Source organism: Ursus arctos, unplaced genomic scaffold, assembly GCF_023065955.2.
Source record: "Ursus arctos isolate Adak ecotype North America unplaced genomic scaffold, UrsArc2.0 scaffold_9, whole genome shotgun sequence".
Lineage (NCBI taxonomy): Eukaryota > Metazoa > Chordata > Mammalia > Carnivora > Ursidae > Ursus > Ursus arctos.
In genome coordinates this window covers 1,610,737-1,629,281 of record NW_026623111.1, presented here as the reverse complement: position 1 = coordinate 1,629,281, position 18,545 = coordinate 1,610,737, and the positions used below count along the sequence as shown (strand labels likewise).

Below are 18,545 nucleotides of genomic sequence, written 5' to 3'. Positions count from 1 at the left end.
TTAAAAACTTATCTTAAATGATAAAATCGAAGCACTTCTTGTTTCAAATGCAAAATTCTCAGGGGAGCAGTAAAGCCATCCGGCAGGATAGAACAGGTGCAGGGAGAGGACCTGCCCCCAGCCAGCACCAACAGGGATCTGCACACCTCTCCCCTCTAGTTAAGGCCCATCCCAGGCACCTCTGCCTCCCGGCAGCTGACACACTGTACTTCAGTCCACCAGGTGCTGAGTGAGTCTGGGAACTGCAGGCTTCGTGACCTGGGGAAGTGACTTACCCTCTGAGAGCTGCCAACTTCCTCTTCTGGAGAACAGAGGCACCAATGCTCACAGCTCACCATACTGTTTCAAGGACCAAGCAAGACAACCACCGTCACAGGGCACTAGGGGCACGGAGCCCAGGACTAGCTCCATATGCTCTCCTTGTCCGGTGGGGCCAATGACAAGAATCTCGTATGCCACACAGGCTATGCCAAAGGCGGATCCTTACTGGGAGGAGGGTTTGCAGTGCTTATTATTGGGAACAATTAAGTAATTAAACAAAGTAGGACATGCAGGGACTAATGAGTGGCACACCAAGGACCGAGATCAATCTGATTTCGTGTTCTCTGGGCCTACAAAAAAGTTACTGAGAACTTGACAAGGCCAGCATCTGATTACTCAGAACTTACACCAGGACTATTTTTGCTATAGTAGTTTCATACCTTTATCTCTTCAACCCCCTCTGAGCTCGTAAACCTGTCTGTCTACGCTGGCACCAGGAGCACACCTTTTCCCTCTTGCTCATCACAGGCCATCAACTTCAGGAAAGTGCTCCTGGCTGCTGATGTTCAAAGGCCTGCTGCCCACCCCTCCTTGGCTGACGCCCATGGTGGAGGGCATGCCAGCCTGCCCTGTGGAAACCAGGAGCTCCCTTCAGCCCAACTCCCTCGTGGCAGCGGTTCTGAACACAAACTAGTAAGTCCTCCCAGTGAGACACTCGGGAGGCCAATTTCAGCTGCTGTAGGTGTTGGTGGTGGCAGACATGGCTGGCATCATGGCAGAAGCTGCAACACCCTCAGCCCAGGCCCCTCCTCCCTGGCAAGGGGCTGTGGTAGTGTTTCCTTGAACCCAAAGAGATCAGTGCAGATGATGGCTCCCACCTCCTGCCCTTCTGCTTCGGGCAGAGGTAATAGCTTCCATGGAGGGTCGAAGCTGAGACGTCTAGAGCTATTCCTAAAGACCTGCTCCTTTAGCCTTTTCGATACCGAGAAGCAGCTCTTCCTCCCATGTATTAAAATCCATTTATGCTTTAGAACAACTAGGGTGGATTCAGTTTTCCAACCTGAACCCTGACAGATACAAATGGCCATCCTGGGAAGGAGGAAGGTCTAAGCATAAAGATCTTCATTTTGCAGATGAGACCATAACCCACACATGGAGCTACCGAAGGCGCTCCCTCTTCTCCCAGAGAAGGCTGGAGTGTGTGACTATGAAACTGGGGGACCATCAATCTCATCATTGGGATTATGTACTGGAAAAAAAGCTTGGGCTGACAACAGGTGCAGTCCCTATGAGGTCTATAGAAGGGAGCTCTGAATTTAGCCAGGAACAGAAGGAAAATCTGCTGTGGGCAGGGATGATCCCAGCTTTCCAGCGCTCCAACACTGCCTCACCTCCCTCCGCCACGATGGGTCATTTGACTAGGTGTGGAGACACCTGGAAGGAACAGGCCACTGCTGGCTCCCCGGCGAGCAGTGTGTGGGAACCAGGTCTCCACAGGCTATGGTGAGTCAGACCCAGGCCACTTCCGGGCAGTGCTGAGCTCAGGCCAGACCTGAGCCCCCAGGGAGGTACATTCGCTGCCTCGTCCCAAGGCTCAAGACAGGTACTCCTTACGTAACTACTGGGTAAATGAATACATAGTGACCAGAGAGCTCCCCTCACTGGTGATGACTCTGTTCCCATCTTTAACACAAAAGCTCAGAGAGGAAGCTTCTTGCCCAAAGGGTAGAAAATAATGGTGCCACAGCCTGACTGAGGGACACACGGCACTGTGACTGGTGCTCCCTCCAGCCAGCAGCTGAACCACATTAAATTCTAGAACCCCTGTAGGTGTCTGCAGGCACCCCCGAATGGCCCTTCCTCATGGCTAGGACCCTGCAGATAGACAGTGCTTCCCTGGCACAAGAGAGAGGCATGTGGGGTGGGGCGGGGAAGCTCTGGGCCCTCTGATCTGGCGGAGAGGCCTTTAAAAGAAACAAAACCCCTGGTCTGAACAGCTGAGTTTGTACTGTGGAAGTGGCCTGAGATCAGACCCACACATCCCCCTTCACCTTTAGGTCTGGCTTCTCTCTCTTGACTATGGGATAAACTGCAGGTCAGAGAGCTGAGAGGCACGTGACATGTCTGGAGAATGGACAACCCACAGCAGGCACCCGGTTGTCTGAAGCACAGCTGAGCCTCAGAACACCTGTAAGTGCTGACACCCACGTCACAGGCCCCTGGTCACTGGGGCAAGACAAGCCCCTCTTCTACCAGTGGACAAACTCCCCGGGATCCTAGGCCTCTTGAGGCTGCAGCCAATATGCTGGGTGAAAAAACGGGACAAAACCAAGCAGGAGTCCCTGGGTTCCTCTGCAGGCAAGTGGACCCCTCGCATTTCCAAGGATGCTCCCCCAGCCAGGAGCTCTGCAAGCCGCTTGCTTTACACGACCTCCCCCACGTGGCTTCACATGTTGCTGCACCAGAAAACACAGCCCCCTCCAAGCACACTGCATGTAAGCAGCTAGTCTTTGGCTCCAACAGCTGCACACAGCACACAATTACAGATTCCTATTCTTGTAGTTACACCAGGAGTACCAGGAAAACTGGCTCGGACAGTAACGTTCCAGTCAAAGTTAGCGCTCCCTGTTTGATTCCAGGTACAACTGCTTCCCCGATTCCTGGACATGGTGACTGAGCCCTTCTTTCTTCACAGAGAATTGTGCTGCTTCACTCATTCTAGCGGTCACCGGGTGCCCCTCAGGCCCCTGATTATCCCCACAGAGATGGACAGGGCTCTGTCCTTGCCGCAAGGGAGCTTCAGTTAAGGAGACCCTTTCAACAGGTTCATGAATGAAGAACTAGGTGGGTACGGAGCCTAACACAAATAGCGTGACTCATTGGTGCGCCATGGAGACCAAAAAGACATTCCAGGGAAACCAAACTAACTTTAACAAAACACTCCTTGAAACAACAACAACAACAACAACAACAACAACACTTTTTTGAAATTCAATGAGGGAAAACAGTCTAAGCAAATACCATTTTCAATATCTTCCCCTTAAAGACTCAGTCTTAAAGAGAGGAGTAAATCTTTTCTACCAATGCATCTGTAGCTGGAACAGAGGCTGAAACGCTGCAAATGCTCATGAAGGGGTGGGCGCTTGGGTGGCTCAGTCAGTTAAGCATCTGCCTTTGGCTCAGGTCATGATCTTGGGGCCCTGGGATCAAGTACCGTGTCCAGCTCCCCACTCAAGGTGGAGTCTGCTTCTCCCTCTTCCTTTGCCCCTCCCCTGGCTCATGCACTAATAAACAAACAAAAGTCTAAAAAAAAAAAAAAGTGGTTTGAAAATCTTACATCACCTATTAAACCAGGTAAGAAAGCAAGAGGATGGAAAATATGAGCAGAGCTTTCCAATAAATGGCACGCTAGTATTTCCATCAAGTTTCCCACTGAAAACCACCAAAACAAAATAAAACATACATATTTTTTTACAGGTATCCAAAAAAATTATTGGCCAAACTGAAGGGAATACAATAATCCACAGGGAAAAAACCCACAGAAGATTCTTGAAAAACTGAAGCTTACTTATGAAAGCCTCACTGAGAAACCAAAGCCCAGGCAGGACCTGTGAGGACAGGTCATCCAGTGAAGGCCAGCTACCTCGTGCAGGCCAGGTTCAAAGAAAGTCTCAGGAATTATCAAAGAACTGACACACACAATGTATTTTCTGACCAATAATGCAATAATTCAAAGGATCAGTAACAACATGGGATGCCTGGATTGCTCAGCTGATTAAACAAGCATCTGCCTTTGGCTCTGGTCATGATCCCAGGACCCACTGGGCTCCTTGCTCAGCGGGGAGCCTGCTTCTCACTGTCTGCTGCTCCCCCTGCTTGTGCTCTCTCTCTGGCAAATAAATAAATAAATCTTAAAAAAAAAAAAAAAAAGAATCTGTAACTGCAACAAAAAGGAAATAAAACCCCCACACGTTTGGAAGTTAAAAAAAAGACTAATTTGATAAATACATGGAATTGAATGTAAAATACTAAAAAATCTGTAGGATATAGCTTAAAAAATATAATCATAAAGGCATTTATTAGAAAAGGGATGAAAATTATTAAGTTAGAAAAACAGCAAAATAAAAAAAAAAAAAAAAAAGCAGCAATCCTGAATGAAAACAAACTTATAAGGATCCACAAGCTAAAAATTGGTTCTCTGAAAGATCTAACAAACCTCCGGTGATACTAATCTAAAGAGACAAAACACAGCCAACATCAGAAGAAACGAAAAAGGAGCCATCACTACAGATTCCACAGAACATTAAGACATCACGAACAAATTTATACCAATAAAAATAAACATTTTAAATAAGATCAACAAATTCCGAAAAACTTGAGGCTAGGTACCTTCACTGTGGAGTTCTACCAAACCTGCAAGGAAGAGTAACTCCAAGATTACAAATCTTCTGGAGGACAGAAAAAAGGGTGCTCAACTCATGATACCAACACTCTGATATCAAAAACCTCATAAGGAATGTGTACAAAATAAAAATTACAGACAAACCAATCCTACTCATAAAAATAGAAGCAGAAGTCATATATAAAATAGTAGCAAACAGAATCTGGCTATATAAAAAGACCACAACATTGAATTAGTTTAACACTAAAAACCAACGTATTCTCCACTTCAATGTATGAAAGCGGAAAAACTACCCTTCTGTGGAAGTGTTAAAATTCAACACTGATTCTTTTTTTCTTAAGAAGCACATTTTATTTTTTATTTATTTGAGATAACAGTGCACACGTGTGTGCACAAGCATGGGGTGGGGGCAAAGGGAGGAGAGAATCTTATACAGACTCTCCACTGAGTGCAGAGCCCACTAGATCCCACGACCCTGAGATCATGACCTGAACCGAAATCAAAAGTTGGATGCTTAACCAACCGAGCCACACAGGTGCCCCAAATTCAACACTGATTCTTGAAGAAACCTGCAGACCAACAGAAAATAGAGGGGAATTTCTCCAATCTGAATTAAGGGCATGAACAATGACAGCAATAAAACCTACCATAGAGAACTTATTTAACAGTCCAAATCTGAGAGGATTCCTTCAGTTTTGGGATGAGATAAGAATGTCCAAGACTGTCACCATTTTTATTCACCCAGCACTAAATTTTCTCTAGCCAGTGTGTTAAGGAAGAAAAAAGGAAATAGAAAAGAACCAAAATTTATTGTGTATACAGAAATCTGAAAGATTTACCTATTAAGAACTGCTACATTGAAAAACTGCATTTCTTTATATTAGCAAATAAAAACAAAAAAAAGAAAACTTTATAATACCATTTTTAATAGCTTCCTAAAAAACTACTATGTATTTAGGAATAAATCTTCTAACAAAAGATTTGCAAAACCACCACAAAGAACACTGTAAGAATTTATTAAGAGGAGCTAAAGACACCACCTCAGACCACACACAAAAGGCAATTCAAGTGGGTTACAGACTCACTTGGGGAAAGCGAAACAGTACAACTCAGGATACAGAACGGATTTTATATGGATTATCTTCAACAAATTGATAAACTCAACTGTATCAAAATTAAGAACCTCTGTACATAAATCGAAAAGAAAAAGGCAGACACCTCAGAAAAAGACACAAAACCTAACTAGTGGCAAGCTCATACTTAATCACTTACAAAGAATTCTTAAAGCAAAACAAAAACAAGGCAGAAAGGGGTCTGGCTGACTCAGTCAATAGAGCATGCAACTCTTGATGTCGAGGTTGTGAGTTCAAGCCCCATGTTGGGTGTATAGCCCACTTAAAAAGATGTCTTTTTATGCAAGGCAGACAACCAAACAGGTGGGGAAAAGACAAGGGGTTGCTCTGTTCTAGATCAATTTCTTCGGCTATTGTAAAAGTTGTATATACAACATGTGCATAAAAAAAGGTTAAAAAAAAAAAGATTTTAACAGGCACTTCACAAAAGACGAAAATGAACTATCAATGAACACGAAAGGTGTCAACCATCAGACTGGCCAAGTAAAGTGGTGATGAGCACCACAAACACTGGTAAGAATATGAACGAGCACAATCCCTTTGGAAAACAGCTTAGTATTAAATTAGTAAAAATCAAAGATACACACATCCTGGAATCCAGCAGTGATGGCCTTTTTTGGGTATGCAATGCCCAAAATAAAAGTTAATTTGGAGAGAAAATACCTAAGCAGAGATGTACGAAGTCTTTCTTACTGCATCTTACAGCATTTTTTAGTTCTCTTAATTCACTGGGGCCTTTGGAGTCTTTAGAGTTGGAAAAAGAGTCTGTGAAGTTTCTCACCCGAGGGCTCACTAAAGTTCTGAAGTCGGGCCTGGATCGGGGGATGCAGAGATTCCAGTCTTTAAGATACAGAGCTAGCTACTCCCAGCAGGGCCAAAGAGGTACACGTAATCCTGTTCCCACAGATTCTGGCTGAGCCGGTAAGGTCACCCCAATTTTGAAACTGATACATTTATCTGTTCATACTCTCCTGCAGGCGAGGCCTGGGGTCACCCTGAACTTAAAATTCATCTAATGGACGCTCCTTGTCCTGACTTAAAACTATTAGGTTTTCCAAGTGGATATGCTTAGAGTGAGAACTTCAGCCTCACATGTATTTCTCACTGTAAATTTAAAAACTGGCATTTGAATCTATTAAACAACAAAAAGTAGAGGATGGTTGGAATCAGGAGTGCTACAAAGCCCAAGACAATTATTTTATGGCTGGGAACCTGAGACCATGGTAAGGTAAGTCCTATGACCAAAATGACCGGTATACCTAGGACCAGAAAACCAGGACTCCCACCTCCCAGGCCAGTGCCCCCTTCCCCCATCTCCGGCCTCTGGCCAGCCATCCACTCCCAGGGCAGCTCCCCCTACCCTAACAGTCCTGCTCTGTATCTCCTAATGACTCTCCATGCCCAGGGAAACACAAAGGAGGTAAGGAAAGGTTAGGAAGGAGCCCTTTAGGAAGGGCAGTCTAGTCTTTAAAAAAAGAAAAAAAAAAAAAAAAATCCAAGGAACGAAAGGGGATTTCATGATGCTGGCATGTCACACAACAGAAACCAATCACTGTCTCCTTGAGGGCTGGAAGGTCTTACATGCAGAATCTTGGCTATCCCCCGGGGCTGCAGGTTGGGGACTGAGTGTCAGAGAAAATATGGGCTTCAGGTGCCTTTCCCTGGGGGGCGGGGGTGCACAGACACACAACAAGACTGGTGATTTTCAATCAAGACCAGAGTCTAAACCTCTAAATCCATCAAGACAGTTCCCAATCATTGCCCTTCTTTTCTTTTAAAGAAGCCTTGAAGCTTCTCAGCACAACCCTACTCTGAAATTGTAAGCACAATCAGAGTAAGCCCAGGCCCAGTGGGCCCCAAGGCCAGGGGGACACTCAGCTACTACAACCCCAGTCCTCAGCCACACCTGCCTCCCGCTTGCTCCACTTCACAAACTGCACGTCAGATCAAACAGAGCTCAAGAGGCATCCTGGAGAGACAGACGCACCCTTAAGGTGCAGGTCTGTGGGCTGAGTAGCTGCCTGGACCCTCACACAGGCGTGCGCCCCCACGCTGTGGAGCAGATCTCCTTCCCCGAGGACCACATGGGGCAAGTGTGCTCTTTGCCAGGGTCCACAGCTGGCGCCACAGGAAGCGGCACAAGCAGCTTCCCAAGCCCCATCCTTCCTGGAGACAAGCAGCGATGCACGGTGCCTGCGTCCTCCAAGGCAGCTGCTTCTGTGACCCCAGAGATCTCCCACCGGCAGTGGTGGGCCAGCATTCTCATCCCCACCAGGTGTGAGGGTGAAATTCACATTTACTGGGCACCACCCTAGGTGCCAGGCACTCAAATACAGAGTGACTTTTAACCCTCCCAATAACCTACTGGCATGGAGGGCATTTCCGCATTCAGAGTCAATGAGGCTAAGTAACTTGCCTGAGCTCACACAGTTGATATAAAGTACAGAATAGGCGACTACAGAAGTGGGGTCTCGGGGCTCTCCCCAAAGAGCTTCCATGCCAGCTGTGGAAAGGCCAGGGTCACACAGACTGACTGCCCACAGGCAACAAACCTGCAACAAAGGATTTTCCAGAAACACTTTCTATCTTGGGCTCTAGTCACTGAGTGCCTGAGTTTTTCCGCACAAACCTGTGACCAAGGCCTTCAGAAGTTGGTGCTCGCCAAGGGCCCACAGCCAGGAAGGATCACCCGTCCCGCCCCAACACTTACCACAACAGAGTCATTGTGAGTCAGGTCAACGACCACAGGCTCTAACGATTCACAGGTGAGATCCACTATTTCGTCTCCAGCTTTAAAATAAAGCATTTTAACAAGCATTAGGAGAAAAGTAAAGGCATACAGCTCCAAGCTTCATTAAATGATTACAAATGGAGCACAGTCTTATACCAAACTAAAACCCCCTCAATTGATCTAGAGCATTATGTCCAATCCCTTTTTCAGGGGGGACGAGTGCCAATGAATGCCCTTTCAGAATGTTGAGTAGCGGCAGATGGTTTTTACAACTATACCAAGGGGAGGGGGTCATATCTGTGCACATGCACACCTTCAGCCCTGTGGCCTCACACTGTCACACAACTAGGCTTCAGTACCCCCACCTGCCCCTGCACAGGGGAGAGGAAGTGACCTATCTGGGAGTGCTGGGGGACATCTGGGGAAAGGACCAAGCATGCTCACCTCAGGGCCTTTCTCTTTGGCATGGACCCGCCTTAAACCTCCTTTTTGAGGCTGCCGCTTGCCCACAGGCCTCATCAGGCTCAGCTCTGCTCCCTCATCAGTGAGATATTCATCTCCGTGTGGCTCTCAACCGGGACAACAGGGTGGTGTTTACTGATCCCTTAGACACCCAGCACACCAGAATGGTTTGCCTTTGAGCCCTAGAATCCGCTGTGGTGTCCACGTGAGCACAGGACAGAGTGGGGAAGGTCCTGTGCCAACAGGTATCGGCACTTCTGTGCAGCAGGTAAGAATGAACCACAGGGGACAACTTCCATTTATATGAACTGAAAAAAGATTTACAATAATTTCTGCTTCTATTATAGCACTAAAGAAGCATGAGAGTAGGATTTTTAGAAGGAGTAGTTGTTTGGGGACAGTAACTCATAATACATTTACCAATTCAAATTTGCTTTATTTTCTTCTATTAAAGTTTCACAGGAATAAAACTCGCAATATATCAGAGATGTCGACTGTAATGTATACATAATGACCTCATCCTTTTTAAAAAATAGTCTGTGTACTGATACACTCTGAATCACAGTGCCACGCTCATTCCGGTGGACGTAATTTCTGGCTCTCACAAACAAAAGCCATACTCCCACAGGCAACGTGTGCGTACAGCACTGCACACGTGGTAAGGTGGCCTGCGGGGAGGGAAGGGCCTGACTGGACTGCAGTCAGGACCGAGACCCCTCGTGCGTCTTGCGTCCCAATCAAGGAGCCCCTCCTGAGCCAGCCTCTCCCAAAAGATGGCAGAATTCAGATGCCAGGGCATCAAGTTTGGGGCAGAGGAGAGGGGACAGCGGGGTGGCCAGGGTCTCAGCCTTTAGGCTTCCAGGAATTCACAGTGAAAAGTGAAATTCAGGAGCCACAGAGATGATACTGAGAACTTCACTTCTCTGAAGGGCCCATGAAATCTACCTTAAGACAAGCTGCTTCTCTCTACACGTCAGTTTTCAGGCATTACAGTCATTAAAACAATCTCGGTACATGCAGAGCAAAGCGACCCAATTCAGGCCATGTGTCATCTCCCTCAGCAGGCACAGGGGGAAAATCAATCTGGCCTTTGCCTATAGCAACTCCCTCCCACACAGATGGCTCTGTCCACAGATACACCTTCTTGGGAAACCGTGTCTCAATGAAAAAGAGAAAAGGAAAGCCGAATACTTCAGGAGGCCAAGCGAACTGGACGTACAGTTTCCAATCTTAAAGGTGGGCCCAGGGCAGTCTCACCTCCCCTGCCGCACATTCCCGGAAAGCTAAATGGTTAGCCCTCCTGTGCAGCTGTCAAAACCCGTGAAGGTCTCATGCCACAAAAGAGGGCAGGTCTTGCCCAAGTCAGCTTTCAGTTTGGAATGGTGGATGAGTCTGAGACTGCATAGATCTTATAAACACAAGGGCAGAACCTAACCCGTGTACAGTAAGTGTTAACTAACAGGCACTGAGCTAAGTGTTGACCTTAAGGACAACTCTACGCAGTGGTATTAGGACGATCCCGTTTGGAAGGGTAATGAAGGCTCAGACAGGTGGTGCTGCTTGCACAAGGCCCCATGGCTGGGAGGTGCCAGTGCTGGGCTCATCCATGCACGCTGCGCCGCACCAGCACCCCACGGTCACAGCATTCCCGGCAATCTTACCACTTTCCACAAGTTCTATGGGTTCTGCTTCCAAGGCCATCTCAGGGGTGGAGGCTGTTTCCCGAGTTCGCTTCTGGGCTTGTCTAGAATTTACTGTGCCACCACGACGCTTTCTCTGAGGGTATCCAAAGGAAAGAAACACTCACATGAGCTCCTGACTGATACGACTTCAACAGAATAAAAGGTCAACTCATCAAGGAGAGTAGGAGACCATGGGGCACCCGGGTGGTTCAGTTGGTTAAGCGTCTGCCTTTGGCTGTCATGATCCCAGGGTCCTGGGATTGATCCCTGCTTCGCGACCAGCTCCCTGCTCAGCAGGGAGCCTGCAGAATTCTCCCTCTCCCTTTCTTTGCCCGTCCCCCCAGCTTGTGCGCGCTCACTCTCTCAAATAAATAAAAAACCTTAAAAAAAGAGTAGGAGACCAGTGAGCCAACCTGAGGTAATGGGTCCTTCCAAAAATTGACATTGTAGGAGTACCTGGGTGGTATAATCAGTTAAGCATCTGACTCCTGATTATGGCTCAGGTCATGACTTCAGGGCCGTGAGATTGAGCCCTGCATCAGGTTCTGTGCTGAGCGTGGAGCCTGCTTGAAATCCTCTCTCCCACTGCCCCTCCACCCTCTCTAAAAACAGTAACAAAAACAAAACTTCATATTCTAGAATACTGAGTATTTAAAGAGAAATAATTCTAAACATGCAGTGAGAATATGAACTCTATAATAAAGTAAAACTTCTGTTATATCAAACTATCGGTCTGTCAAAAGTACCTGACACACAGACTCTATAGAAGCCTCTGACCCAGGTCAGGACTTGGCCAGAAACCCCACCTTTTCACCAAATGTCACAGACCTGTTCTCCTTGGATCTGTATTTGGCTTCATGAGGCCTTTTTGTTGTTTCAACCCAAAGACTCTCGGTTTCCCAAATTTCCATACACTGTGGAAAGAGGGTCTTCTCTTTGGGAATTCGTCAACCTTTAGGGGTACTAGTCAGTGCAGCTTACATTCTCACAATCATGGCCCTGAGCTCAAAGAACCAAAGTCCCCTGCCTTCTGGAAGGCTCAGGCTCTCAGCTGCCCTATCTGCAGTCCAAACTCTCTGAGCCAGCCGTCTCCCCAAATCCTTGAGCGCTGGCTTAGCTAGCATCCTCCAGCACTTCTGACCAGGATGGCCCTGAAATGCACGGTGAGAACATGCCCTGTATGGCCTTCCTCAAGAGAGACCCAACCTCCCACCTGGTCCTGTCACCTTATCATTCCCGGCCTGTATGGCCCAGGCCAATCCCAGCTCCACCTGTTTCTGGTTCTCACTCCGAAATGGGTGAGCTGGCATGTGGATGAGAGATCACCATGTATGCCAAGTATCGAGCACAGCCACATGATGTCAGCATGACCCTAACTCCTTGCATGCCTTACTAAGCATTCTGTCCCTGGAAACTCTGGAAGGATGGACACTATTGGTGATCTGCACAAGACCTAAGGGCACCCACCACTCAGTCCAACGCGTGCTGGCCAGGCAAGACAGAGATGCCTGATTCATTCTGTATTTCAACCGCACCTCAGTAGCAAATGGCAGCCTGGGGAGTGTCAGAAATTAAGATTTGGGTTTAGCAACTTTCAGTGGATCTAAGCAGCAGGGAACCATCCCCAGGAGGGCCCAGAGACAAATGGCCACAGTAGTTCAAAATTCTTCTGCCAGGAAGCTGCTCAGTCTGTCAAGGGAACTGCCACTCCAGCCTCAGCAGTCTCCGGCCCCGTGTCTACCGGCTCCCCTAGCTGCTACCAGAAGACCTGGGCTACTTAGGTCTTCCCTCTTCCTCGCTGAAGTTGTCCTTGTATTTTCCTTCCTCTGCAAAGGACCAAATATTTCTTAGGAGATACTGCTAAACAGAACCCTTCATGTCCCACCACGGCCACCTGTGTGGTTTCTGGTCCCCACCGACAGAGGCAAGCAGCAGTCACTGGCCCCTGGCTGAGGTCTAGGTGCTGGACTCGGAACACCCCACCGTGAGCACTGCAGCAACATGTGTTCTCAACACTCACCACCCCTGCCCTACATCGCACAGCAATCCTCTTCCCTGGCAGCTTCCTCATCCCTTCCAAGCCTGGACTACCCATTCCTCCCCCTCCTCATTTGGCCAATTGTTACATAGCTTTTAGAAACCTATGCAAGGGGCGCCTGGGTGGCGCAGTCGTTAAGCGTCTGCCTTCGGCTCAGGGCGTGATCCCGGCGTTCTGGGATCGAGCCCCACATCAGGTTCCTCCGCTGGGAGCCTGCTTCTTTCTCTCCCACTCCCCCTGCTTGTGTTCCCTCTCTCGCTGGCTGTTTCTCTCTGTCAAATTAATAAATAAAATCTTAAAAAAAAAAAAAAAAAGAAAGAAACCTATGCAAATTTCACCTCCATTATGAGGCTATCCCTCACCCTCCCAGGTTGATCATCTCAGGATTCCGCAACCCCCACCCCCCCGCAAGCCCTGCCTCCCCCTCCATCCACATTGCCCACAGGGCAAGGGGTAGGGGACTGCTAGCTCAGGGCCAGCCTCAAGAATCCCTAGAACACTGGCAGAGATTCTCCCCACTGCCCTGTCACTCTCAGCGTGGCTGTCCCCCTTTGCACTAGCAGGAGAGCTTCACAGCTTTCAGTTCAAACTGACCACATGATTTCTGCAATTCTGAGGAAGTTTAACCAACTTCTTCACAGTCACATTACAGGCTACATTGCTGTGTCTAACCAGATCCTGCCTGGGCAAGGCGTGGGCTTCAGAGGGGAGGTGCCCAGACTTAGGACATCTGTTTCCCTTCAAAGTGAGCTGCAGAGACAACCTGCAGATAAGGAACCAAGGTGGGAAGCCATCTGCCTCTTAAAAAGGTAGGTCCACGGAAACAAAGGCCCTTTTGTGTATGAATTATCAACAGTGCGCTCAGAGCACACTAGGGACTGGGGAGTGGTCAGGACAAGGTGGATCCTAGGGCAGTGACTGGAATCTACAGGATTTCTACTGCAGTTCACTCTCTCTGCCTACACGCTCCCAGCACCTCTGGAACCTGGGGAGAGAATATGAGGCTGTCATTTCCCAGCTGGTCCACCTGATATGAATCCAGTATCTCAGAAAACAGCTGTTTTGAGTTTAGATCATATGAGCAGCTTGGTCAGCAGGGAATAAACTAAGGAGGGGGAATTTCAGGCAATCTTCTCTGGAGCTCAAGGGGCTCCAGGGGACACCTGGTTACACGGCACGGCCTCTGCAGTCTGATAAAAGCTCTGAAAAGACTTTCTCCAACTTTGGTCACTGAGTGTAAGAAAACTCTCACAAAGGATCATTACCACTATGCTCATACTGGACAAAAAACTACACAGGGAAAGGAAATAGAAGGGAAAATGGAACACTGGATTGTGAAGGATTAAATAAACCAGAGCCCTGGCATTTCCAGGACACGGACAGCTGCTCTGGGGATAGAAAATTTCCAAACCCGCAGCCATTACTTCTGTCTTCAGGACACCACCCAAAACACTGGACTCCTCCAGACAACTAAGTTGTGTAGCTGCCCTCAGTCCCGCACAATTTCCTTTGAGAACAAGGGTTACTTAGAGGCACCTTTATGGTACTCTCATTAATGTGCCGTTAAGAAATAAGGTAGTTGCTTAGCCTCGAAAACAAAATTCACAAGGGGCAGTTGGTTAAATGTCTGACTTCAGCTCAGGTTGTGATCTCAGGGTCCTGGGATCGAGCCCCATGTCGGGCTCCCCACTCATCATGGAGTTTGCTTGTCCCCCTGACCCCCTTCTCACTTGTGGGCACACTCTCATTCATGAATGAATAAATAAATAAAATCTTTAAAAAGAAAATTCAGGAGCTGATGAAACTCACAGTACTCATTGTGCTCTTTGACTCCACCCTACGGAGAAGGAAGGGACCTGTTCAGAGGTTGGCAGGAAGTTGAACGTTGACCGTTGTCAACTTCTCACACCCGCTGGTTACTCATCCTCTGGCTTGCACAGCATTTGCAGCCAAGTAGATTTCCAGTATCTTTCAGTCCTAAAAAACAAGGATATCAAGGTGATAACTGCTCCCACCTGCATCATCAACAACAAAGCTCAGTTCGATCCTTAACCAGTACTTTGCTGAACACTTCATGCAACTCACGAGTTTGCTTGCATATTCTTGGGAAGCAAGCACTCTTACAGAGTATTGAGCCACCTGATCCCGAAGCCTGAGATCAGACCCATTATGCCACGGCCTGCCCTTCTTTTTGGCTGCTGAAGCCCTTCCAGAGTCCTGTGCCAGCTGCTGGGAAAAGGCAAGAGCATATGAAGTGCCGCACAGAACCTTGCGGACTCCTTGCAGCCAGGATGGCATGGAGCTTCTGAGGCCAGAGCAGAGCCCAGGGCCTCTGGCTCTTTCCACAACTTCACTATTACCCTCTGGAGGAGCTAATAGTTTAGAGAAGCAGACGAGTCACCTGCCCTGATTCACCCTCACACCTGAGACTTCTGTCACTGGCTACAGGTGAGTGGGGAAGAACCAAGAAACTGTGGACTGGGAAGCTAGGTGGGAGGTTCCAGGAAGGGCAGAGAAAGCAGCAAGTGAAGAGGCTGCTGGAGAACTGGAAGGCCCTAGGATTTCATTCAAGGCCCTTCCACTGGGAGGCAGCAGCTATGCACGGTAAATTCAGTATCAGAGATGCAGTGGAAAAGGGAGCAAATGAGAAGCAAAAACACAGGGTCGGAAGCCCAGAGTCAGGGTGTCATCAGGGTAGAAGGGGCACAGCTGGCTTCTGGCGGGGAAGCCCTGAGCACTGGGCAAGGCTGAGGGACAGAGGGAGAATCAGAGCAAAGAGGAGGCTCTGTGGTCACCCACCCTGGGCAGTAGCGCTCTGGACAAGGACAGGTGTTCTCAAACTTGAGTCTGCACCAGCCTCATCAGGAAGGCTGTGAAACCGGAGTCTCTGACTCAGGAGGTTTGGGATGGAGCTCCAAATTCTGCATTTCTAACAAGTTCTGAGGCAGTGCTAATGGTGCTGCTCCCGAGGCCCCCACACAGTGTCTCCCGCCTCCCAGCGCCCCTCTACCCTACTGCCAGCACAGCTTTCTAACACACATAGCTGGCCACAGAAACTGGAACACATCTCCAGAGCCTGACAGCTGGGACTGGTCAGGCGCCTCCAAAACAGAGCAGCACCTACCTCAAAGGGTGTGTGACGATTACAGGGGCTGGCAGAGCACTTGGAACAGTGCTGCACGTTTTAAAGGCTCAATGGCTATGGGCTGATGTCGCTGACTCACTCTACCAGCACCAGTCCCTCCAAACGCACCGCCCATGGCACAGCTCCACCCCTCTGCTCAAGCCCTGAAGTGCTGTGTAATGCCGCACCCAACCCAGCTTTAAAAAGACGGTCTCCCCATCTCATTCACTAATCACTATGGCTCCTGCCCTGGGAACACAGCAATGAATAAACCCAGTCATCAGCTCTGGTGCTGTAATGGAGGTATATGAGCTAGGTGTAAGGAAACACAGGACAAGGAGAGGCCAGAAGGTTTTTCAGAAGCCTTCCTGACCACCCCACACCCCTGGCCTTTTTTACCCCAAGAGAAGCCCCTCTAGAGGGACTACCCAGCCAGCTGAGCCTCATTCTCTATTACCTGGTGGTCTGCATGTGTCCACATCTGCTCCCCTGCCACCTCATTATCCACCGTGACCCTGACTGGTTTAGAGGGATAACCTCTTCACTGCGTCACTCTATGGGGAGACATGCAGGGGACAAGCAGCATGACATCTCCTGACAGCCTCCAAAATGGGGCCGCAGGTCCTCCTACTCATAAACGACACACATGTTCCCAAAAGCAACACCTCATCTGGGAAGCCTTCCGCTGAGACTGGCGTTCAGGGTAGAGGCTCCGGCTGGGAGGGACCAAGACTGCCCGCCTGGTTTGAATGGAGGGGGAGGCGTCCCAACAGCCTCTTAGGACTCACAAGACTACCACGCTTTCTGGATTCGAACATATCTGCATAAGTTTCTGATCCCAAGAAGTATCTTACATTTGGGTGTACACCCATGATGTAGCTGTTCTGGGGAAAAGTTATCTACCTCATAGTGTGTCTCAGAATTGAGAAGAATCTTTGATAAAAATGTCACCGGCAGAGAAGGAGATCCGTCTGTTGAGCAACGGGAAATAATGCACAACCCTGGCCTTTCCATAAGCCTCTTGCTTCACTTGGTTACTTTTTAGGCTTTCAAACATGGTTAAGACCTGTCCTATGACTGTCCCAGAGGCACCCCCAATTCCTTGGCCTGCATGCCTTCCCTACTCTCTGAAACTGCCTCCTGCAGCCCTGAAGCCCCAGCAAGACCACCTGGGAGCTTCCCTGGACTGTTCTCATTCTCCACGCCCAAGGCCAGTCCAGCAATCCATTCCAAATCTGTCTGCTTCTTTTGGGCATAGTAAGAGTTAGTGGTCGGAGGGCACAGGAAGTTGGAAGGCTGGCCTTAGGGAAATCTACCAAGGGGCTGGATTTCACCAGAGAATGGAGGTGGGAAGAAGAGGGCATTCCCAGCAGACCAGTGTGGGGATGTGGAAGTGCCATGTCTAGATGGCAAAGCCAGGGTTCCAAGAAAGGTAGCCTTCACAGACTACGAAGTGTTCTGGATACTGCAGGTGACAAGGCCGCCAGGATAATAAAAAGACTAACAACAGCCGAAGCCCAGACATTACTTGTACTATGTACAAAAACACTGCTTTCCAACACAGGTCATATAACAGTCCCATCACCCAATAAGGGGGAAGGTATTATTAAGGTTACCATTTATTTTTTTTTTAAAGATTTGAGAGAGAGAGAGAGAGAAAACGCACACAAGCATGAGGGATAGAGGGAGAAGGAGGCAGAATCCAAGCAGACGCCGTGCTAAGCACGAGCCCAGCATGACGATCAATCTCACAACTGGGCGATCATGACCCAAGGCGAAACAAGAATCAGACACTTAACCAACTGAGCCACCCAGGCCCCTTAAGGTTACCATTTTACATGCAAGAGGGCTAAGGAACCTGCCCAAAGTCCACGACTACTAAACAGTAGCCTGGATTTAAACCAGAACAGTGTGACAGCAGAACCCACACTATCAAATAAATGCCATGCCAGAAATCAAATGTATTATTGTAGAAACAATCTGGAAAATGGATGTTTTCCAGGTTTTCAAATTTACTATGTCCAGGAAGAAAGTCCTTCCAACAATACCATCACTCCATCTCAGCAGATGGCCCATAATCCTTTAGTTTCCAAGGGAAACCCTATAGTCATTCAGCATGCCCTAAGTGCTGTGAAGGCAGAACGAGTCTACTTTGTACTTAGTTAACCCCGTGCGCAAGCAGATACTCATGTTTACTGAAGGAATCAATGACTCGGAGGTGAGAGTGGGCGTGGTGAATGGTGTCCCTACACTAAGAAAAGACCCCAGGTAGCGCATGGCACTGGGAATGGCCGCGAAACCAGAGGCCAGGAATTCCTCAACCTCTGATAGGAGGGTAAGGACAATTCACATCAAGGTATCTAGCTAATTACAGAGCAGGAGCAACGCCATAAAACTGAACTGGGGAAGGGAGAAAAGAAACAGGCATTGAGGGTAGATGGTTTTAGTCTTAGAAATGCTGGCTATGGGATATCCAGGTAGAAAGGTGTGAAGGCAGCTGTAACACTCAGGAGAGAGAACTGGAATAGAGATCGAGATTTTAGAATCTGTGTTTAAATCTGGGGAGTCAGGTAGAGCAAGAAGAGCCTATAAAAAAAATAACAAGTCAGAAACAAAGCTTTGAGAGAACCTGGAGGCATCAGTTAGACAAAGCTGGCACCCTGCAGACTAGTCACTTTCCTCAGTCTCTGGAGCACCCCTCCTGCCCCTTTT

General features: G+C 48.3%; 1 protein-coding gene across 2 annotated transcripts in view; it reads right to left on the bottom strand.

Annotated features, from left to right (window-relative positions):
* The window catches only part of LOC113245700 (E3 ubiquitin-protein ligase RNF4), a 207,212-nt gene that overhangs the window by 176,333 nt on the left and 12,334 nt on the right, over positions 1–18,545 (bottom strand). For both annotated transcript variants that reach the window (XM_057309835.1, XM_026485869.4), the window contains 3 exons: positions 14,519–14,686; positions 10,651–10,765; positions 8,507–8,586 (listed from right to left, as the gene is read on the bottom strand). In XM_057309835.1, the coding sequence (XP_057165818.1) occupies positions 8,507–8,586; positions 10,651–10,765; positions 14,519–14,527 (204 nt within the window). In that variant the 5' untranslated portion in view covers positions 14,528–14,686. The remainder of the gene's footprint in view (positions 1–8,506; positions 8,587–10,650; positions 10,766–14,518; positions 14,687–18,545) is intronic.